Consider the following 24,481-nt stretch of genomic DNA (forward strand, 5'->3'; position numbering starts at 1 on the left):
TTTTATCACTTCTACTCAACATTTTACTGTAAGTCTTACCTAGCATAATAAGGTAAGGAAAAAAGAAATTAAAGGCATCAAGATGGTAAAAGGATGAGTAAAATTTTATTCATATATAATATTGTGTACATAGACAATCCTAAGGAATCTACAAAAATGCTTCTATAATTAAGCACTTTTAGCAAGGTTACAGGATTCAAGGGCACTACACAAAAAGCAATCATATATATGTCTACGTGTAAGCAAAAAATGTTGGAAGTGAAATTTTAAAAAAATCAGTATTGGGGCTGGCCCCATGGCATAGTGGTTAAGTTTGGCACAGTTTGCTTTGGCAGCCCAGGTTCACATGTTCGGATCCCAGGAGCAGACCTACACCAATTGTGAGCCATGCTGTGGTGGTGACCCACATATAAAGTGGAGGGAGATTGGCACAGATGTTAGCTCAGGGCTAATCTTTCTTGAGCAAAAAAAGGAGGAAGATTGGCAACAGATGTTAACTCAGGGCTAATCTTTCTCGAGCAAAAAAAGGAGGAAGATTGGCAACAGATGTTAGCTCAGGGCTAATCTTTCTAAGCAAAAAAAGATCAGTATCATTCATTTACAGTAGCATTCAGAATATGAATTAAGTAAGAATACACTGAACAAAATACATGAAAGACTTCTACAATGAAAACTACAAAACATTGCAGAGAGAAATTAAGGATAGATGCAGACATGGAAGAATTTCAAAAGCATTAGTTTGAGTGAAAGAAACCTTACACAAAGGAATTTCAATTTGCTTCAACTTACATAGACTCTAGAATAGTGACAGAAAGAAGACTGGTGGTTTCTGGGGACTGGGGTAAGGGGATCCCAATGTGCAAAGGGGCCACATGTTTTTCTGAGGTGATTGGTCTGTATTTCATGGTGGGGTCGGTTACGTGGGCATAGATATTAAATGTGTACATTTTAATGTAAGTAAATTTTCTCAGTATTGCTGTAAAAACAGAGTGTAGGGTCAGATTGAGAGGATATTTTTAAATATAAAATTAAAATTTGGAAAAGTGTGACAGCAGCCGGAGTCTCTCACTGCCTGGGTCCTGCAGTAATGAGGTACATCCACTGCCAACAGTGCACACTTAGCAGGATCTGAAAGCTTCTCCATCTTTCAAATCCATAGATGGTAACAGAGGAGCTTTTGTGAGTCACATAATATTCAAGTTGCATGAAAATTTCTAGAAGGAAACAACCGTATAAGTCAAGAGAAATCACTGCATAAACACAAATTCGACATACAATTGGCATTTCCAACCAGCAGAGAAATAATGGAGTATCTCATCAATAGTCCATAGACAACTGGCAGGCCATTTAGGAAAAATAGATCCCAATCTTACAGCACTGGAAGAAACATATCCAGGGAGGTGACAGTTTTAAATAAAGGAGCCAGAGAGGAATGTGGGCTAGAGAAGGCCATTCCAAGCCTGTCAGTGAAAACAAAGGAAAAAGGGTTAAGAAGATAATAGAAACATGTGAATGTCAAAAATTACCATCAACAGACATGATGACTAAATGCAACGATTTCCTGGATGTGATCCTGGAACAGAAAAAGGACGTTAGTGGAAACACTGGTGAAATGTGAACAAACTCTGTCGCTTAGTTAATAGTATTGTACGAATACTGCTTTCTTAGTTTGGATTGGTGATTCTCAACTGCGGGTGATTTTGCTCCCCAGGGGACATTTGGCAATGTCTGGAGACATCTTTGGTTGTACAACTAGGGAGCCAGGAGGAGGTGCTACCAGCATCTCATGGGTTGAGACAGGGATGCTGTTAACATTCCACAATACACAGGACGGCCCCCACAACCGAGAATCATCCAGCCCAAGATGTCTATAGTGTGAGGTTGAGCGACTCTGGCTTAGATAAAAGTACCGTGATTATGAAACATGTTAACACAGGAGAAGCCATATACACAAGATATACAGGAACTCTCTGTCCTATCTTTGTAACTCTTCTGTTAATCTAAAATTATTTCAAAATTCAAAGTTTAAAAAATTATAATAAAAAGTAAAATACAAAAGGATATTTTTAACATAAATAAAAATTCAAAAGAAAAACTACTAAAGTGACCAAAGAAAATATAGAGGAAATTCAAGAAAGAAGAAATACAGATGTACAATAAACACATGAAAAGTTCAACATGTCCATCAAAAAAATACAAATTATTATATCATAAGTATCATTTTTCACTTATCAAAATGGCATAGAAATTTTTGTGATGCCAATACTCAAGGCTTATGAATGTTCAGGGAAGTTCGTATTTATGTGTTGATAGTGGAACTTGACACAGCTGTTACAGAGCATCATTTAGAAATCTATATTAAAAAACCTTAAAATTGTGCCTATCCTTTGACCCAGAAATTCTAGGAACCTGGCTTAAGGAAATCACATGACATGCCCACAAAGATTTCTCTACAAGGACATTTGTCAACATGTTGTTGTAAAAATGGAAACAATCTACTTAACAAGAAGGGTTTTAAATGATAGGTTAGGTAAATCTATTCAATGGAAGACCGTGTGGCCATTAAATGATTAATAGAATATGTCGGACATGAAAAGGAACCTCACAATCCATTGTCGACAACGAGCAGCCTTCTAGAACCATGTTTTGCATGATCCCCTTTTTCTTAAGAAAAGGAAAGAAGAATAAAGAATAAAAGAAAAGTTTGTTGTGTATGTGAGAAGATGCAAGTAACCTACTTGGGAGGATAGATTAAAATATTAACAGTGATGTTATCTGTGGGTAATGGGTTATGGTTGGTTTTATTTTCCTTTTCTTGCTTTTTACATTTTAATTTTTACAATGCACATGTTTTACTTTTTTCAATAAGAAGGGGGAAACCAGTATGAAAGCAAAGGAATTAAAGGAGAAACTGATTACATTTATACCCTTTTTTTAGCAGCGTTTTTATGGATGATGTAAGACTTAGAGAGAAACCACAGTGCTGCCAGCAGTGCTGAGGGTCAAGGTAGGCTTTGGGGCTGAGAGAATCACGATGGGCTTTGCCACAACCATTACATCAGCACAAATTCTCCCTGGTGTCTGGGAAAGCTGTATCTCCCAACTGCACAATGCTGGGACATTCAGTGTGTTTTATGGACCACGTCTGCCAAACTCTGCTGGCTGGGGTCTGATGCTCCACTCTTCACAGCTCCTTTGCCATCATTTCTAAACTGAAGTGGGTCACTCGGTCTTACACACACACACATGTATTTACGAGAGTGAAGGACAGGAGGCCGCCAGAACTCAGAGTCATTTGTTTACCATCTACATAGGCCATCTGATCAAAGACACCTACCAGTGGTCCATCTACATGTAAAAGTGGATAAGCCTCTATCTTAAAACACCAGAGCCATTCATCTGCTGAACATACACCAACTTGTTCAGCGCAAGCCTGGACCTTCAATTTAGCATCCTCCCCAAGGAGGGAGCAGGTTTTAAGTAAAACTATAGAATTTTTCCCTTTATTTCAGCCAAATTATATGTTTATACATGGGAAAGATAAGACAAAGCCAAAACACCAGCTATTGCCATAAGACTGAATATTTGCAAGAGAAGGGCCTCAAAGTTGTCTGAATTTTCTAACAGACAGTGTAGAAGGAGAAACAATAGCAGCTTCATGGGTCAAAAGCTCTGAGAGGTAAGAACCAGAGTTGCTCAGAAGATGCACAGCACTATAGTTTAACTCTCGGAACACGGCGAGTAGAGATTTTTTCCTTATTGGGCCCACATAAATGGCCCTGTATACTATTAATGATCCATGTCCTTAATGTAGGTTGATGACCCAACACCAAAGCACAATGAAAAGAAAGGCAGTTCTACAAAAGACCAAAAGGATGCAGTCCTTGTATGCAAATATTTCAACTAATTGAGAAAACAGTTAAGAAAACCCAGAGTTTTGCAGCCTTTGTCTTCAACTTCTGATTCTATAGGCAACCACCATCTAATGGGCCAGTTTATCTATTCCTCACCCGGACTATGGGTTTTTATGTTCCCATGGGGCATTTATCACAGGACTCAGAGTGGGCAAGGGCAGGCATTTGAGGCAGCAGCTTCTAACCGTAAGTGGCATAACAAAGGCTGTGCTCCCTGCAAAGAGGACACCTGTCCTGGGCAGCTGCCCTTCAGCACCTCTTGGGGACCTCAACCTTGAAGAGTCTGATCATCACCCCTAAACAGCTGAGAATCAAGATGCACAGGAGGAAGGACATGCTGTCCCTCCACCACATCAAAATATGTCACTTTGGCATAAGGATTATTTTGAGCTGAAGGCAATTGAGAAGAAGCAGAAATAAGCAAAGCTCTCCGCCCTCCCCCTATTTGCCTTAAAGCAGGACATAAATTTACAAAGGTGTCCCGCCTCCCCTCTCTACCAGGAAGAACAGAAGTTAATCACCAGAGACAACTTGAGACCTATCAGCCTGGAGACAGCACCAGAGGAGTCGACATAAAAAACTTCAGCCTTTATCTACCATTAGTTTCCTCCCATATATCTACTTTCCTACTGTGCCAACCTTGGAAGCCTAAAACTGCTGTCCTTTGTCCTGTCATTTCTCCACAACATTGTTGCTCTTTGTTGAAGATGCTAAGTAAACCTGAGTTTTAAGCCACTGCTTTGAGTTACTCGTTTTTCCCTGGGTATTTCCCACATATACATGAAGTGTACATGTTAATCATCTTATTTTTTTTTCTCTTGTTAATCTGTCTTTTGTTATAGGGGCCCCAGACAGAACTTAGAACGGTGGAAGGAAAACTATTTTCCTTCCCTTGCATCCTCCAGAACAGGGCTCTTAACCAAGGAGGCACTTATTTGAATTCCAGCATAGGGCCCAGCACGGGCATTTTGAAAAAGCATCCCTGATGTGTCTGATGCCCTTCCCTGAACACCCTTCCACGCTCTCTGAGTGTGGCCCCTGAGCATAGCCTCAGAACCACATAAGATCACGTGAATGCCCTGTGTGTAAACTGATATTTCATCCACAGTAACGCCTTCATGCAGTTATGACCTTACACGGGAAACAAATGACCCTGTGATAGCAATGCGAAAAAGATTTGTGCATTTAACAACAAACTACTTGGACAGCATAGCTTAAGATGAATTTATAGGCTGATCTTACCATCCTCATTTATCTCTCATTCTCCCAATGTTAGTAACACTGAAAATAAGATTACATTTTTTTTTGAGAGATCTGAGCTTCTGTGTTAATTGGGAAAATAGCAAAAACTCATCAAGCCAAAGGAATTAAACACACCACCTATTTCTCACATTTTTTTTTTCCTTTTTTCGAGGATCATCTACATCTGAAATACTTTTCCTTACAGAATTCACCATGTTACTACCACTTCCTTTTCTGAAGATCATGTCTAAATTGATATCACGCAGACAGCTCAGATGATACTGAAGACTAATGGTAATTACAAAATGTACAGAGTTCCCACTATGTATCACCGTGCTCGGTGCTCCTCATATAAATTACCTCACACAGGACACGAGGTCAGCAACTAGCAGAGTTTGAACTGAAACTCAAACGGGACTCATTTCCCAGCCCCTGGTGCTGCTGCTCTGTCACCCTGATTATCATGATTTCTTATTTACATATGAAGGGTTGCTCTGCCGTTTCCTAATTTACGAATCAGACCGCTATCCCGTCAGCCTGCTGCAGAACTTGAATCCATTTCTCTTCATCTATCTCTGGCAAACTTGAGCAAATGGCCCACTGGAATGACCATTTCCTGAACAATGTGGGGACACAACCCATTCATACAACTAAGCGAGTTACTCAGAAAGAAGAAAACAAGCCCTTTGCCCCACAGTGCCAGCTGGGGTGGCTGACATGAGCAACCTTCAGAGACCAATACACTCTGGGGAGGGATCTGATCATCATCTTCAAGATTATGGGGAAAATGACCCAACTGCATCAAGACTTACCAGGAGTTAAATCACCAAAAAAAACCCTTCAGAATATTTTTTGCAACAATGTCTATACTTTTATTTTTAACATTAAATTTGACCATCTGAAGGATAATAAAATTGTTTCACGACAATACTTGATTATTCTTAGTGCGTTCTTAGAGGGAAAGAATATTTTGATGTATTTTTTCCCCTCAATTTTAAAACCAAGTGGGGATACTACAGTTTTCACTTTACTTTTCACAACCTACCTCTGGACAGTGAATCTTACACGGCTCCTCACCCTTTCTTGGCTAGAGAGGTTTTGGATACGGCCATGGGAGAGGTGGTTTGAAGAAGGAAAGGGAGTGAGCTTTTACGTGACTGACATCAGCAAGGCTTTGTCGGGTCATCAGAATGACCTGTGCTCTGCCCAGCACCCGGGTCCTGAGGAGGTGCTGCATGCTCTGTGGCTCACTGCTGGGCGTGGAGAGGTTCATGCCAATGACTCAGACTGGGGTTCTGACCTCTAGGACAGTACAGTCTAGAAGAAGAAAAATGGCCTCCTGACATAGCAAAGACATCACAATAAAAGGCCATAAAATTCCCGGGAGTCGAGTACTTGAGAGGTGAGGCTGGGAAGATGCACTGAGGCTGGTCGCCATCTGGTGAGCGGTGAGGATTGCTGAAGACGGTGGCCCACAATAACAGCGGGCTGTAAGGAAGTCTGGGCACAGTGCGGGCCAGCAGTTCTCAACTAAGGGTGACTTTGTTGACCCAACCCCCAAACCAGGCAATATCTAGAGACATTTGTGGTTGTGACAACTAAGAGGGAGGGCTATTGGCATCTAGTGGGTAGGGTTCTAGAGGCTAGGGATGCTGTTAAACGTCCTATAATGCGTAGACAGCCCTGAACAACAGAGAACTATCTGGCCCCACATTTCAATACTGCTGAGGCCTAGAGAGGGAAGGCTCCATGGGAGGGGGTGCCTACTATGGACTATGGTCATATAGCTATATGGTCAGCTATATGGTCACATAGCTATGGACAAGGTCAGGTGAGAAGCAGGAACCATGAAGAAAACCATTCCCCTTTGTTAGCAATCACAGAAATGCCAGCCCAACCCACCACAAAGCAGTAATTTTCATCAGGAAATTTGCAAAAGTTTGCAAATTGATACCTCATCTTGGCCGAGCACATACAGAAATGGCCTTTTACAACACTGAAGGGGGAAGCGGTCATCTCGGTTTCTCCTGGCGTCTAATTCAGTACTGTGCATCAAGAACCTTAAAAAGGCTGATACTCTCTGATCTAGACAGCCCATTTCAAGAATATTTCTCAAAAGGAAATAATCCAGCCTACAGAAAAGCCTTACACACCAAGGGTTCACATTAATGTTATTCCCAAAAGTGAAAAATGAGTAACAACTTTAAGGACCAACATGAAGAAATAATTAAGTCAACTATGATATATCCATAAAACACATCATTTCATAGCCAATAAAAGTTATCTTTGTAAAGTACTGTTAACATCAGGAAATATTTATGATATAGTGCTAAGTGGCAGAGACCCAGAGAGAAATCACATATGCAGCAGGATCTCAGCCATTTAAAAGAAAAAATACATATGCATAGAAAAAGAATGGGAGAAAATACACCAAAATATTAGCAATGATTATTTCAGGGTACTGAGCTTTTTATTCTACTTTTTGTTGTTCTCAGTTGCCTATATTAAATTTATAGTCAGGAAAACAAATCTATTTGGGCATAGACATTTCATGAAGATAATAAAGGCTTGAAGGAGGACAGTGGCTGCGGATATGGAAGATAAGGGATGGACATGAGACTTTTGACGTGGCCGGTGACTGGACACAGCAGTGAGGGAGAGGAGGAAAGAGTCCCAAGATGACTCAGAGTCCTGAGCCTGGAGTCCAGGAAGTGAAGGAACCGTTCCCAAGAGCAGGAGAAATCTGAGCAGAAAGGTGACGACAGGCCTGGATGTGCCATTGGGAGGCCATGGGAACACAGCCAGATGGAGAAGCAGGAAGCCTGTCCACCCCAGCCCCTCCCCCCCATCCAGCTGTGTAGCCCCAGGCAAATCTCTACCTCTTTACATTTCAGTTTCCCCATCTGGAAAATGAAGGTCAGCAACGCACCTATCCCATGGATTTCTAGGGAGGAGTAAATGGGTTAAAACTCATGAAGTACCTGAACAGCGCAGGGCACACAGTCAAACCTCAGTAAATGAAAGAGCAGCGGAGGTGGTTGTAGTACTAATATTGAGCCGAAACTCTGCTGCTCCTGCCAGACCTCTAAATATTAGCATTCCAGGACCCTTTTGCATCCTGTCCTTCTCTTGCCCTGGGTGTTCTTAAACCCTTCTGTGGCATAAAACACACACTTTAGGAAGAAGGCTCCCCAACCACAACTCTAGACTGGAACTTTCTCTTGGGCTCCAGATTCACGGGTCCAACTCCCAACTTACCATCTGCACCTGAACGTCCCCGACTCTTCAGATGTAACCTCTCCTCATGGTGCCCAGGACCTGCTCTGCTCCTCCTTATCTTCCCAATCTGGATAAAAACCTCCCCTGTTATCCGAAATATGCAACAAACTCTTAAAACTCAACAATTAGAAAACAAACAATTGGATTAAAAATGAGACAAAGACTTTAATAGACACTTCATCAAAACAGACATACAGATGGCAAATAAGCATATGAAAAGATGCCCCACATCATATGTCAACAAGAAGATGCAAATTAAAGCAACAATGAGATACACTACACACTTATTAGAATGGCTGAAATGCAGAACCCTGGTAACACCAAATGCTCGTGAGGGTGTGCAGCAACAGGAACTCTCATTCATGCTGGTGGGAAGGCAAAAATGGTGCAGCCACTTTGGAAGACAGTTTGGCAGTTTCTTAAAAACTAAACATACTCTTACCATAGGATCCAGCAATCACGTTCCTTGGTATTTATGCAAAGGAGTTGAAAACTTACGTCCACACAAAAGCCTGCACATGTTTATGGCAGCTTTATTCAGAGTTTCCAAAACTTAGAAGCAACTAAGATCTCGTCCAGTAGGTGAGTGGATAAACAAGCTGTGGTTCTTCCAGACAATGGAATGCTATTCAGCACTAAAAAGAAATGAGCTATCACACCAGGAAAAGACACGGAGGAAATTTAAATGCATATTAGTAAGTACAAGAAGCCAATCTGAAAACAATATGACATTCTGGAAAAGGCAAAATGATGGAGACAGTTAAAAGAGCAGTGGTTGCCAGAGGTTGGCGGGGGGGGGGGGGGTAATGAATAAGGGAAGAACAGAGGATTTTTAGTGAAAATACTCTGTATGATATCATAATGATGGATACATGTGATCATACATTTGTCAAAACCCATAGGATGTACAACACCAAGAGTGAACCCTAATGTAAACTCTGGACTTGGGTGTCGATGGTGAGTCCCTGCAGGCTCATTGATTGTAACAAATATACCATCTGGTGCAGGATGTTGATTGTGAAGGAGGCCGTGCATGTGTGGGGGCAGCGGGTATATGGGAACTCTCTATGTTCCTCTCAGTTTTGCTGTGAACCTAAAACTGCTCTAAAACATAAAGTTTGTTAAAATAAAAAACCTTCTCTGGATGCTCAAGCCAGAAACCCAGATTTCATCTTTGCCACCTCCTTGTTTCCCTCCTTCTGACCTCATCAGTAGTTGAGGCTTGTGAATTCCACCATCAGACTACTTCTCCTGCCTCCACAGCCTCCGAAATGACTATTATCTACGCAACAGCAGTGGCCTTCCCTCCTCTCTCTTTTCCTCCAAGGAGCAAGAGCCATCTTCTTAAAGCACACATTATATCATAGCATCTCAATGCACTCAGGATAAAATTCTAAATCCTTATTCTTGTCTCTAAGCCTCTAACCCCAACCCTAACCCCAACCATGGCTAGAGCGCACCTCTCTAGTCTCAGGGCGTGTACTTGTTATGTAGCAGGCTCACTGGCCTTCTCAGTTCCTCCAAAGTGCCCAGCTCATCTCTGCCTTGAAGCTTTGGCACACGCTGGTCCTTCTAGTCATGCTTCAAGAATCAGTTTAAAAGTCCCTCCCTCAGAAAGGTCTTCTTGACAAACTCCCTCTTCTAAATTATGCCTCCCTCGTTAAACTTATGGTCCTCACCTTCCCTTGGAGCATGGACCACAATCTATAATTACACACTTATTTTAGGAATATCAGTTGCATGTCTGTTTTCCCACCAGACTGTAAGCTGTATGGTGGGAGACCATGTCTGAGTTTTGTTTCAGCGTTGTGCAACCAGAACCTAGCATGGTGCCTGGTACCATGGCTGACACAATAAATGTCACATGAGTGAGGGGAGGTTGTCTAGAGGGGACTCTGTTCTGGTACTAGCAGGAGTGCCAGGGCTAGACACATGCCCCATCCACTTGTTGACAATGGCGGGTGGCATGGAAGTGCCTGATCTCGCTGCTGATGTGAAAAGAGGCAGGAGAGCTGCATGCTAAGGTTGAACCTCAGTGGCACCTGCATCTAGGGAGCGGGAAGAGTGAGAGAGAGCCAGGAGCGTACTGGTCAGAAAAGGTGGAGCAGAACCCAGAGAACCCAGAACCCAAACAGGGTTCTGGAGCTCAAGGAGTGAGAGCTTCTCCCTTTGTCTCTGAGCATCTCTCCTATAACTTAAGAGTTAACCTGAACCTTGGACTTGTCTAGATCCATTGTAACAGAAAAATACAGCCCCCAAAATGAATAACTTAATGGACCTGCTGACAAGAGTTCAAGAGATAATCTGGTCTATGTCTCATTCCATAGATGAAAAACTGAAGCCCTTGCAGGAAGGTGACCTGCCCAAAGTCACCCAGAGAGCTCGCCCTTGAGCAGGGGCTGGCACACTTTTTCTGCAAAGGCCCAGATAGTCAATATTGCAGGCTTTATGGGTCGCATGGTCTCTGTCCCAACTACTCAACTCTGCTGATAAAGCGCAAAAGCGGCCACAGAACATGTGAACGAATAAGCATGGATGTGTTCCAAAGAACCTGCCTTACAAAGACAGGTGGAGGGTTGGGTTTGGCCCCTCGGGCTGCAGTTTGCTAATCCCTGCTCTCGAGCTGTTACTAGATACCGGGGTCTCAACAGTTTTGTTGTCCATTTGTCAGCTGATTCTAACACTCCCTGGTTTATCTTGTTAACAATAAAATACAAAAACATTGTTCACAATGATTGTTCCTTCTGCCCACTTCTTCTCTTACAGCTTCACAAAAGAAGCTGTCATCATAAAATTGTTCACCTGGTCCTCAACGACACTCCATCAGCAGGAAAGTGTGCAGCCATGGTATAAATGTTGGCCAGGCACTGGTAGACAAGCTGCAGGGCTTGGGAAGCACTGCCGAGTTGAGTCAGCCTCAGGAAACGAGATGGTTAGATATACCCGGTAGACACGTCACTGTGGGCACTGCCAACCCATCTGATCCCTAGCAACCCTGTGCGCTTTATCTTCAAAACATAGCCCAGAAGCTGAGCACTTCTCAGCACCACTGCCACTGTGGTCCAAGTCATCATGCCCACACCTGCATGATTGTCCAATACACATTTGCTGAACGAATGAATAAGTGTCAAGGGTGGGAGAACAGAATTCTCCACACAGGTGCAAAGGTCCATACCCCACGCCCCCACCCCACTGCTCCAGGTCCAGCCTTGCAAGATCTTTGACTTGGTTTAGAGAATTATGAGGTCACAGCGTGGAAAGAGTAGATTAAACAGAATGGCCAACTGTGATGCATTCAGATCCCCCCTCAGGATGGAAAGATGTATCCCCCAGACGCTGGGAGTCCTGCAGTCCACCACAACTATGGCAACTGGCTGGCTGAAGAGAGCTGCTCATCCAAGGTCACATCCCCTTCTCAGGGGGTATAAAGCCCAACCCCCTGCTTCGACTGAGAGTAACTCTGAAGGGGCTCCCCAAATTCAGAGTTCCCTAAGGCCTTCATTATGACTGCATCACAGAGCAACTTCTCCCTCTGCCCATTCCTGCTTTCTTCCCTTCCCATCCGCGGGTGCCATGTCAACAGCACTCCCCAGTAAATGCCCTGTCCTTTCACTTCCATCTCAGGGTTGGATTTCCAGAGAATCCAACACGCAACGTTGATAAACAGGGTAAAGTTTGTCTTGGAGGATGGATGATTCAGAGTCAGCAAATTACAGCCTGCAGGCCAAATCTGGCCCACTGCCTGTTTTTGTAAATAAAGTTTTATTGGAACATGGCCACACTTATTGATGTGTGAATTGTCTGTGGCTGCTTTTATTCTACAACAGCTGAGTTGAGTAGTTGCTATGGAGACCATCTGGCCCACAAAGCCTAACTTAATTACTATCTTGTCCTTTACAAAAAAATTGGTCGACCTCAGTTCTAGATCATTAAAGAAAAATCACATTTGTAAAATAAGGGTTCCGCAAATGTCTTCTGGCCCCTCTAAGAAGTAGTCCTCAGGGGATTGGGGGAGCTGAATCTAACGAAGATTTCTCTGGTGGGCTTGACACATATACATATAGTCTGTCATCTTCCCTTGATGGGTATAAGCGCTTTCTTCACTACCAATGCCTTAGACTACAGCACCAGAACACTAGTAGACACAGCGCTCAGTTGGTGATCTGGCAGAGATCCAGTGATTCCTCGCCAATGAATCCTGTCCAGCCATTCACATCTTGGGTCATTAGTGATACTGAACTCCCCTGGGGACTTCTTAGGCCAGTGCCACCAGAAGCCTGTGCACTGAGGGAGGCATTCAAAGATAGAGTCCACCATAGAACACCAACGTTTGGGGCAAATAGACTTGGGCAAACTGCGCATCAGTCTCTTCTCCAGAAGCGTCTAACAAAATCAGATGGTTTTGTTCCATCTACTTGGGTGTCTCAGGAGTAGAGGAAAGCTTCAGCTCTAGGTCATGAAGGCAAAATGAAACTGGCAATAAGTGATGTATTGAAGTCAACACTGTTCGAGGCATGAAACACCCAGTGAGGAGAGAACCATGCAGATCAATATGGTATATCCCATAGAACACCGCAAAGAATAAGATTTCAGGCTGAGAAGGATTTCTGAGCCAATAAATTTTAACTATATCAAATGACATGGCTTATTACACTTAATTAGAAATTAACTGTGTAGCTCACTCTCCCAATAGATTCTACCAGGGTAAGTGGCCACCAAATTCTGGTATTACTTCATATGTCCATGAGCGGTCTTCCAACATCACCTTTAATGATAGTGGAGATGGGGCCCACCATTGAGTCGATCCCCACCATCCTAACCGTTCTGGTTAGGGTTGTCACTGAGAAGGGCACAGCAGGAGCCACACACACAGGACTGTTCTCAGCTCTGGCACTTGGGCAAATCATGTAATCTCCAAGCCTCATTTGTCTTATCTGCAAAACAGAGCCAAAGATTCTCTCTTTACAGAGTTGTTTGAATGACTCAAACTAATGGATACACCGATGTAGCCCAAGGCTTGGCATCTAGGATGTCCACACTGTATGTTGTGGTTGTTGATAAGATGATGATAATGATGACAATGACAATGATGATGAAATTTTTCCTTATAATAGGGGCAGGGATGCCCACCAGGCAGGTGCTAGCAGGGTGCTGACTAGTGGTGGAGACAAACATACAGGGACTGAGGAGACGAGCGAAGAGAGAACCAGTCCCTAAGACCTCAGCCCCTGAAAAGAGAACAAGTACCCGTGTCTGCTAGAACGCTCTGTCCCAGTAGACACGGCCCATCTGTCCTGCACAAAAGGTTCGTAAGTAATGTATCCCATTTTCCCTAATCTTGGCAATCTTTCTGAGAACGTGTCCTGGAGGCTCATTCAAGAATACGACTTACAGGACTTTCTGTCTGATGACCTAACGACTAGAGCTAAAATTGCCTTGCCTCCATTTGTAGCATCTCCCAGGCCGCACCTACCCTGCAGCCGGATGTCAGTAAGTCAGCAGTAAGGATGCTGCTCATGTGGTATTTTGGAATCTTTCAGATAAAAAAGAATCAGATTCAGTAACTATGAAGTCTGAAGACCACTAATAGCATGTGCAGCCACAGGAGGCTGTCAAGAAAGCCTCAGACAAGATTCCAGTTTCAGACAGGAAAATACAAACAGTTCCTTGGTGTTTTAATGAGCTCTGCCACTGTTGGAAAGTACTTGCATTAAGGCTAAAAAGCTTTGTCAAGACTGAAGGTCAGCGAGCTCACCCTTGAAGCATTGTGTAGATTACACTAGGACAGCCGGTGGTAGTAACAGTCCATGAGTTGTGCTTATAAATTTCAGGCAAGAATTCTATAGCGTGGACAAGAAGCGCTTTCTTGTCACCTGGGAAGAAATACATTCCATTGCAAATTAGTTTCCGAGTGAGAGAGCACGAAAGGACAGGGATATGTGTGTGTGTGAGTGTGCATTTGTACACATCTGAGGCAGGTGCTCAAAAAGGTGAGCCCGAGTTTCTACGGCTTTGAACTTCATGACTAAGGGACCCAGAGTCACAAAGAACCTCTCTCCCTCACAGGTTCCACCTCAGGCAAATAGAGCAGGAATTTTTCCAAGCTCAAGGGGACCTTCAAGAACACCCAATCCACCCCCTTCTTTAGTTACCCAGATGAGGAAACAGGCTCGGAGAGGCAGTGTGGCTTGTCCACATTCACTGTGCTAGAAAATAATAGATCAGCAACTCTGAAAAAGGCCATCTGGCCTCTGTGCATCTCTGTTTCCTGGAATGGTAGAATGAGATCACGTGACTTAGAGCTGCTCAAAAGCTCCACCTGCGACTCTTTGGGCTCTAGAGCTGTTCTGAGGGAAGCTGGCCACGGGAAGTAGAATTAACTCATACCCTTTGCCTAAGAAAATCAGTTACAGGAGGAGACATGTCACAAAGACACGCTCAAAACTCTCCTGTGCATCAAAACCAAAAACAAGTCGGGGAGGTTTTCCCTGCTCCTGCTCCCTAGATAAACGTTTGAGACTTGACTCTAGGGATTTTTAAAGACCCTTTAGTGGAAGTGCCATAAATCCAAATTATTATTTCACACCATGAGAAACGACATAAAGACAAGGATGTGCATTACAACAATGCAGCCCATATATTTCCGGAACCTTCATCTACGAGGAAAAGGAAGTGGTCGGCTGGAACAATTTCTTTAAATACTAAACTGAGGTCTGTCTTTGCAACACTGACAGCTGCTTACATTTTCCTTCTTGCAATAAGTCTACAAGACTCAGAGGCATTTCAATGGTCTAATCAATCTGAAAGCCGTGTCAAACTGCCTTAAAAATCTCTCAGCCTTCAATATATATATGCTTGTTAAAAGTAATTACATCATTTAACATTTCTACGCACATTATAGCTTTAAAATGTTTTACAGTCATTTTTATTAATTAATAAAGCTTTAATGGACAAAAACTGCACCGTAAAATTATTATGCATATGCTGCATTTTCAATTTTACTACTATTATCTTTAAATATTTCCCCCAAGTGGAAAGTCACTAATTCATAAACCAGAGTCTCTTGCAGAAAGTAAAGCTGAGAATCGGAAGTTCACACAGAGAAAGAAAGAAATCTGGCCTCTGGCTAAGATCTGCTTTCCCCACCTCAACTCCCAAGAAAGGGGAGGGGTGTCCGGGGCAGCTGACCTCCGGAACGCCGCCTGGTCCTGGAGTGGGGGAAAGAGCCACAAATCCCGGCAGAGTCGCCTCAGAAAACAGCTCAAGAAAGAGAAAGCTCCTGCTACTCTTTGGCACGGAGCATCCCCAGTTTCCCTCTTTTTGAAAATATCCTATAATTACTGTACACACACACTCTCACACACACAGACACTTCATTATGCAGATGTGTGGCCTAGGTTTCTAAGGCCAATCCATAAATATCAACTATCTGATTGAAAGGTAAAAGGTGAGCACTCTGGACAATTCCAGATATTCAGGTGTTCGGACCAGAGAGACGAAACACTCAGGAGTGGATGGTACTTTGTTATTGTCACCTGTTTTGGAATGACGCAGGCCTAAAGTGACCTCATTTGGGGGCTTGACTTTTCTACTTGTTACATATGGTCTGGAACTATTGTTGGAGACAAAACGTTGAGGGAAGGTCTTTCATAATCCACAAAACTCTCTTCTAAGAAACCTACCCAAACTAGACATCGTCACTTAGCTGTCAACAGTCAGCTTTGAGGGAGCAGATAAAGCGACTCTACCGAGAATAGGTTGTGTAGAAGAAACTTGCCCCCTGTCCACCCTGGCAGGGCGTTTGTATCAATCACCTGATGGGGAGGTGTCCTCACTGGCGGCCGCCCTCGTGAGATCAGGAGTTGCACTCACCTGTCCTGTAACTCCAGCCAGGAATGTGAATGGACAGCTGGTTGGTGTGACTGCTGGTGTGACAACGAGTTGCATGGTCCTCTTTCCCTTTTCTTACAGTGACCAGGTTAGTTCCCACATCTGTAAATTCTGTATTTTCCAACGGAGGGGAGCCACTCCAAGGACATGTGCCAGTCCCCAAATGCACCTGTTCCAACGATACATTTTCCTTCAAGAAACTTTCTTGCAAACCTGGGTTCCAGCGCGGGCCTAGGAGGTTCTTGTTTCCCTCTGTGAGCTCCTGCTTGAGGGCGCTGCTTATTGGCTCTCCGTTAGCTGTGCCATCTACTCCATCTGGTGTCAATCTGTGTGAACTGCAATTTAGGTTGAGCGACAGGACCGACCTGTGCATTTTAGGACTGGTAAGATGAGGTTGCTCAATGGGGACAGAGAGGGGCCTGTCTAGATAGTAGATGGAATTCGGACACTGCTGAGACACCCTGAGATGGACACAGGAGCTGAACACCAGTGGGCTCTTTCCCGACTGTGGGGTATCTGGAGAAAAACTGTTCTCTCTGTTGTCCCCGTTGGTGATCCAGTACTCGTGTCCCTCACACAGCTGTGTGTGGGCCTCAGGAAGCTTCAACCTCATCACAGAGCTGTTTCTGGAGAATTCCGTGCAAGCGAAAGGTCCATGATGCTGCAGTGGAGCGACACCACTGGCCAGAGCAGAGGGGTCCCTGAGCAGAGCATCCTGGGCTCTGCACTTGTTGCACATGGGGTCCCCTACAGCCTCCCACACCAGGGTGCTGGCTGGGGGGCCCACGCGCCTGGCCGTGATGGTGATGGACGCAAATCCCTTTTGGGGGCCACCGCACAGCTTCTCCTCTTTGGGTGGCCGCTCTGACTCAGATCCTCGCTCCTCTGCTGGTGTCTGAATTCCTAATCTGCCAGGAAGGAAGGTGAACGCCCTGCTGATGGTGACTCCACTGCGATTAGCCAAAGGTTGCTTCATGGGACACGCTGGAGGCTGAGCGACTGCACACGGCGCGGGCAACGCAGCCCCATTTTCTTTTGATTTATTCTCATCAATCAGCTGTGAAATGACTATGGATGAAATCATTTTTGTGTTCTGTGATGCCAGAGTCTCCTGCAAATGGAAAAGATGGCAATTATTCAAGCAGTCCATTGTAATGCAGGCAGTAAACTCTCTTTCAAGGGCCAACAGGCCTCCAGAGAACTCTGTTACTAACACTCAAGAGTTTCTCCTCCAAAGCCTTTTCTCCCACACCTGACACCACCTCCAAGCAGTTGGAAGGGGAAGAAACCCAGATCTGTTTGTGAGATGGTTATACATTCTGGAAACGTTCCTCTGACTAGGGAGTTGGTTTTCTTTGCTGGGTGTCTACTCTTAGTTTATTTAATGGTGTTTGTGTCTGATGGGGATCGTCAATTTCGATCATGACCTCCACCAGGCCCGAGAACGCCTGAACACAGGTTCACAGCCTCACCCGGGAGGGAAGATGAAATTCCAGAGGGGGGCTAGGACTGGGGGGCACAGGTTTACATGGGAGACGAGTCAGCGCTCTTCCATGGAAACAGCAAATGTGATTATGGGAGCCCCTCTCTGCCCTGGTCCCCAACTCCCTCGTGTAGCCCTCCACCTTCGCTGGTTTAAACCGGAATTCAGGGCTGCCCAGGCCTGGCAACATGGGGGGTCAAACTCCAGACAATGAAACAATGGCAAGCAAACACGCAAGCTTGACAACTGCTCAGACGAACACAATGACCAGGACAATCACGTATCACAATGGGGTGGGGAAGGGGTTTAGATCAGGACAGATGTAGTTTTGCTGCATTTCAATGCTCAGTTGCAAACCATGAGTTTTGACCAGCATAATGATCAAGGTGTTTCATGCTTCCTAACCAGCAGATCCTATGTCCTAACAGTAAATAGCTAGTGTGTTCAAAACAATGTGCTGTGATTTTTAATAAAGCGTCTAACCAGTCTGAGACCAGGAGAGTCTCTCCTGCCCTCATTTTGTTTGTATTACGTGTATGCATGAAGTACTGCAGGAAGCTACACAGAAGACTGAATATACCCAGCGTTAGTGAATGCTCGCGGCATCTTGAGCCCCCATTTTGACGTTCGTCATTCCAAGTGCTTAAAATGAACGCTTGCATGGAACTGCACAGGATCCGAAATAATAGCGGTAACTGCAGCGCGCAGCTCCCACTGCTCATGTGTCCTCACTTTGGGAGCCTGATGGTATAATTGGTGCTCAACACTAAGCAGCAGTTCTCAAACTCCAAGGTGCCTGAGAATCACCTGGGCTGCTACACCTGCAGCTTTCCCAGGCTCCAGAGATTGATTCTATAGGTCTGTGAGTGGGTCCCAGGTGCCTATGTTTTAACCAACATCCCTGTGATTCTGATGGAGGTGATCCAGGGAACACACTTTGAGAAACACAGACAGAGTCATGGAGCTACTGGTCTTTTCAAGAGAGTGCTTTTGAGAGGGGAAGAGCCTGTGTGTGACGGGAGCACATTGTTCTCTTTTGCTAAGATGTGATAAGAAAGCACGGGGGCATTTTTCTTTTCTTCAGAGCAGGATAGATATTTCTTTACTCAACTAATGAAACGCTCCCCTCCAGCTGGACTTCTGACGGGAGGACCAGCGCATGTGATCTTAGCACTTGAGGCTCGTGGCGTCCTAACTGTTAGACACGGGACGATGGTCAGCTTGTCTTTCTTGGTTTTTCCTTTTTTTCTTTGTTCATGGCAGTCTTTTTGGTCATGGTCAGATTTTAAACATATGTGGGAAATTACAGACTCAAAAGAGATAGGTAAATAAGAAGAAACGGATAGGAGGGTCATCTTAAAATTCATTTTTTAAAAATCAAAATATCATTGCTACCTTTTTCCAGATGGCCAGTTGGAGCCAGGCTCTGTTTGAAACCTCCTCCTCCAAGGTGGGGCCTCTCTTCAGCGGTTCTCAGCCCCGGTTGCACCGGAGAGTCACCTGGGTGTTTGTAAAGACCTCAGTGCGTAGGCCTCACCCCTGAACAATGACATCAGAATCCCTGGGTGTGAGGCTCCGGCCTCAGTGTTTGTAAAGCTTCCAGCGTGATTCCAGCAGGTGGGCGCTACAAGAACCATCGGCGATGCTTCTGAGGCACCTCTCTCACCCTCCTCTCTCTACGTGGCGCTTTTCATGGCTGTAGTTTACCGATCAGAAAACTGAAGGGCACCTGGTGCCCAACCTAGGCCATTTGACTTGGTATGCAATCCCTCCCATTTTAGTTAAATTTAGTTCGTACAATCATCGTTCCTGTGTACCCTACAAAGTCCATGATCATACCCGGTAGGAACTCCTTTGACACTGGCGTTTGAAGAAAAAAATCAAATATCCATCTTGGAAAGTATGCAGCATTGGTCTCATTTTATAGAGCAATGTTGCCCAAAGTTTGAGCCGGTGACTACCTCCATAAAAAACACCTATGGGAGAGTAAAAATGCAGATTTGTGGACCCCCCTCCCTCCCTAGACATAGGTGGAATCAGGATCTATGGGGATAAGGCCAAGAATTGGTATTTTTAGCCAGATGATGATTCTGCACAGATATGGTGCAAAGGGTGTGGGGCTAGGACTTGGACCTCCTGGGGCCCATCCTGAGCCTGGGGCCCCCAGACTGGCCATAGGACCTCAGAGGCGGCCTTGGGTTCCACATCTGTAGAGCAAGGAGGAAACAGGAATTGTGGGGACTCTGGCCTTCCTTGTATGCTGGTCTCCACCATCAAGAGAGTACCCCAGACTTCTTGCTCAGGATGCCATGAAAACCTTGGCCTTGACATAAACAAGGGGTGTCAGAAACATGGGGGCGTGTTTCTAGGAATGAGTAAATGTCATCTCAGCCTGGAACGAGGACAGAAAAGACCCTGACTCTGGCAGTGTCAACCTGGCTCCACACCCGGGCTGAGACAGGCAGCCACGGCCAGGAGCCCAGGGCCTAACACGCTGGAGGGATGCATGCCCTGGGGGCTGCACAGGCACAGTGAGTGTCGCTGCAGGAGGTCCCAGAGGCCCAGAAGAACAGGATAAAGAATCAGCCGCCACTTCATTACCCTGAGCCTGACAAGTGTGGCTGTGCCTTTGATCCCCTCAGAAGCAATCAGATGAGGGAAGAGCAATAACGAATGACGTGAATTTGAACTTATTTCTGAAGCTCCGGAATCACTCAGTATGTCAGGGTGACACTGTGCCTGGGGGATAAGTGCTGATGGAAGCCCATTTCCAGAGAAAAACCTATTTGCCTTCTCTACCTCACAGGGAAGTTTTGGAGATCAAAAACGATGTTGGACATAAAAGTGCCTCTCAAAATATGAACATGTTATGTAACTCCTGGGTTTGACTTTTCCTGTGATTTAGCAGAAATCAGTGGAGAGCTGATATAATCAAACCTATGGAGAAATGAGGGAGTATTTACCTCAAAGTTATACTATATTTCCGTGGAATTTATAATGAATGCATTTGAGTTTATTTGAATTGCATAAATGGGAATGACCCCATGACATGCCCAATACACTGAAATTTTGATGAGAATGTAAAATGAGTGTAACTATTTTAGATGCACATTCTGTTATGCATAACACAGAACCATGGACAGATCATTTAACTATTCACGCAGCACAGAAATATTTATTGAGCATCTACTGTGTGCCAGGCTCTGTGCTGGGAGCTGAGGAGTTAACAAGCTGGCGATAACATCAAGCAGGTAATCAAATTACCAGCACAGGGATTCTGAGGTCAAATCCTACTGTGTTTGTTCAGGTGTTTAGACTCAGCTTTGACAAAAGCCCCAACCAATCAACTGAGAGAAACGAACAAGGAAACGCTGCGCTCTTTGCTCGTCAACATACATCATACACTTGTAGAGAAGTTCCATTGATCAAAATCCTATTTCCTCATTGAGATCCATTACATAATTAAAGATAAGGTCCAACCTCTTAAAAATCACTATCAGTTTGCTAGGGCCGCCATAACAAAGTACCACAGCCTGCATGACCTAAGCAACAGATATTTTACTTTCTCGCAATTCTGGAGGCTGGAAGCCTGAAGAGCAAGGCATCAGCAGGGTTGGTTCCCTCTGAGTCTTCTCCCTGTGTCTTCACATTTTCTTCTTTCTGTGTCTGTGTCCTGGTCTCTTGTTACAAGGACACCTGTCACATTGGATTAGGGCCCACCCTAATGACCTCGTTTAACCTTAATTACCTCGTTAAAGGCCCTGTCACTAAATACAGTCACATTCTGAGATACTAGGGGGTAGGACTTCAACATGTAAATTTGGAGGAGACGCAACTCAGTCCATAACAGACTACAATCCACCACTCTGTGTCCAGTTCTTCTTCTCGGGCTGGGAAGCCGAGAAAGAGACAAGACAGAGGGACTATTTGATATTCCTAAATCAGCCGACTACTTTTGAAACAGGGCTAATTGTCTTTAAAAAGTAATCACATCTTTTGCATCAAATATCTTCCCCAATCAAGATATTTCAGGGTGTCACTCCATCTGTTCTTTCTACTGGGTTAACTGAACATGGCTTTGAAAAAAGATATCTTTTATCTAAAATAAAATTAACTGATGTAAGATTTGATTTGAAGGGAAGAAAATAATCTTGTATTTAAAGTAGAGTGTTCAAGGTGAGAGAGAGGCCAAATGAATAGTTGAATTTTGTGTCTTGCTTTGGTAGTAAATCACCCATTTCCTGACCATCACTACAGAACACTCACATTTGTACGTTTTTGATTTCTTTTAAATGTTTCAAACATGATTTTGTAGTACTGGTAACTGCATTCATAGTTTTATGCATTTTTATTGACTGTTTTTGAATTTATGCCTTAAGGCACATTATGAAGATGGGTATCATTTCATAAATTGAAGAAAGAAAGAGATAAGTTGTGGATGGACAGAGAAATCGGATCCTGAGCCTCTGGAGTGAGGATGCCTCCATTCCTGTAGCAATTTATCTCTCCAAAGGATAAGCATCTAATCCAATCTACAGCTTTGAGATCTATATTTTTCTCCATGAGGCAATTCTTCCCTTTCCCACACCTGTACAACAACTACATTTGCCAGGTGGACCCATCTCCCCACAGATACACTCTCCAGTTAGCTCCACGTTCATGCAAACATGCTTATTCCCAGTTAGTTGATCTAGAATCATCACCACTAGGTAATCGGTCAACCTAGTGGCATTTCATCCTGAGTGTAAGACATTTTCAAATGTATGAGTAACTATGGTATGTAGCAATACGGAAAGATGGTTTTAAGACAAATGGAAAAAATCAGAGCTTTTCTCACTTTCCATCCTGAAACTCTTGTCTTTCCACACATTTACTAGAAACCCAAAGATTCAGTGCAACGTAATGTGCAACAGTGAAAAGCTGGCAAGAATCGAAATGTTTTTTAAGAGGGGAATGGGCGAGTAAATCATGGCATATACAACAGCATCATATTCTGTAGAAATTAAAAATAAACATTACAAAGAATTTAAAAGATACGGGAAATTGCCTGTGATAGAATGTCATGTAATAAAAGAGAGCTATAAAAGTGGGTATATATTACAGTCTTATGTAAAAAGAATGCATGGGGAAAAGAGAAAGAAATACATATAAATATTTTCTCATTTATGTATTTCTGTATTTTATTAAGTGTCTGCCTGAATTGCCATTACTTTTGTTATCAGGAAAATTTAAACACTGTTTTTTTAAAGGAGAAAATTGTGTTCCATATTTCATCCCTTTTAAATAATCACCTGGCTGAAGAAGTGCCTGCATATCATTTCTATAGCTTCGATGAGTTCTGAAAGGAAAAGTGATCAACCCTGTGCAGGCTCTGGAGGAGAGGCAGAGATTTACGGCAGTTACACAGGAAGGGCATCTGCTTGGAGTGTTTCATCATCTTACAGCATCCTTATAACAAACACACAGGGACAGGCTTGAAAAGCTCGAGGTAGGAGGGAAGTTTGAAACTCACCCTACTGCTATGATCAAATGAGGCAACACAGATCGTTCCAAAGCAGATGTTTAGAAGGTGTGATTTGTGGGAGTTGTTTAACTCAGTCACAGATAATGACCAAGTGTGAGTGTGTGTGTGTGAGTGTGTTACAGAGACCCAGCCACATGGCCCCAAAGATCTATATCACTAATGACCAACCTCGTTAATTTCAACATCAACAGGAAAATGCTGAAATTTGCCAGATCAATATGAAAAACAGGTAGGAAAGAACTTCAGTTGGTAACTTTTCTTAAAAAGAGTAGTAATCAACTTCACGTTTATCATCCCCTTCTCTTTTTTTTATTGTGGTAACATTGGTTTAAACATTATATAAATTTCAGGTGTACATCGTTATACATTTCGATTTCTGTGATTACATCATGTTCACCACCCAAAGACTAATTACCATCCATCACCGCACACATGAGCCTAATCACGCCTTTCGCCCTCCTCCCTCCCCCTTCCCCTCTGGTAACCACCAATCCAGTCTCTGCTTCTATGTGTTTGTTTGTCGTTGTTTTTGTCTTCTACTTATGAGTGAGATCATATGGTATTTGACTTTCTCCCTCTGACTTCTTTCACTTAGCATAATACCCTCCAGGTCCATCCATGTTGTCACAAATGGCCAGATTTCATCATTTCTTAAGGCTGAGTAGTATTCCATTGTGTATATATACATCTTCTTTATCCACTAGTTCCTCGATGGGCACCTAGGTTGCTTCCATGTCTTGGCTATTGTGAATAATGCTATTATCCTCTTCTTAACTTGGCATCTCCTCCCAGGATGGCTCTCAATGACGCACTCTGCCTCCTGCTCATTTCCTTCCCTGCAACCTTGGGTTCCTGCTCCTGCTCCCACAGATGGAATTAATTATAGTCCTGCATCTTTACATCTTCAGATAGTGAGCTCGGTGCTTCCACATAGAAAGGGCTTTCAATATCGATGACTAAATCTGAGGACTTAGAATAGCATCCTTGATCCATCGTGTGGGATTTCAGGCCTGGGGTCTCTGAGCTTTATTGAATGCAGAGCTGAATCAAAGAATAATACCTAAGACAAGCATTTTGGGGGGGAATGATTTTTTGCAGATAACCTTATTCCTTTAATCTGTTATGAGAGATTGATTCTTATAATTCCAC

General features: G+C 43.8%; 1 protein-coding gene across 5 annotated transcripts in view; it reads right to left on the reverse strand.

The window, feature by feature from the left end:
* The window catches only part of C2H10orf90 (chromosome 2 C10orf90 homolog), a 128,547-nt gene that overhangs the window by 49,481 nt on the left and 54,585 nt on the right, over positions 1–24,481 (reverse strand). For all 5 annotated transcript variants that reach the window (XM_046651744.1, XM_046651750.1, XM_046651737.1 and 2 more), the window contains one exon: positions 16,308–17,436. In XM_046651744.1, coding sequence (XP_046507700.1) covers positions 16,308–17,409 — 1,102 coding nt within the window. In that variant the 5' untranslated portion in view covers positions 17,410–17,436. The remainder of the gene's footprint in view (positions 1–16,307; positions 17,437–24,481) is intronic.

This window comes from Equus quagga, chromosome 2, assembly GCF_021613505.1.
Source record: "Equus quagga isolate Etosha38 chromosome 2, UCLA_HA_Equagga_1.0, whole genome shotgun sequence".
Lineage (NCBI taxonomy): Eukaryota > Metazoa > Chordata > Mammalia > Perissodactyla > Equidae > Equus > Equus quagga.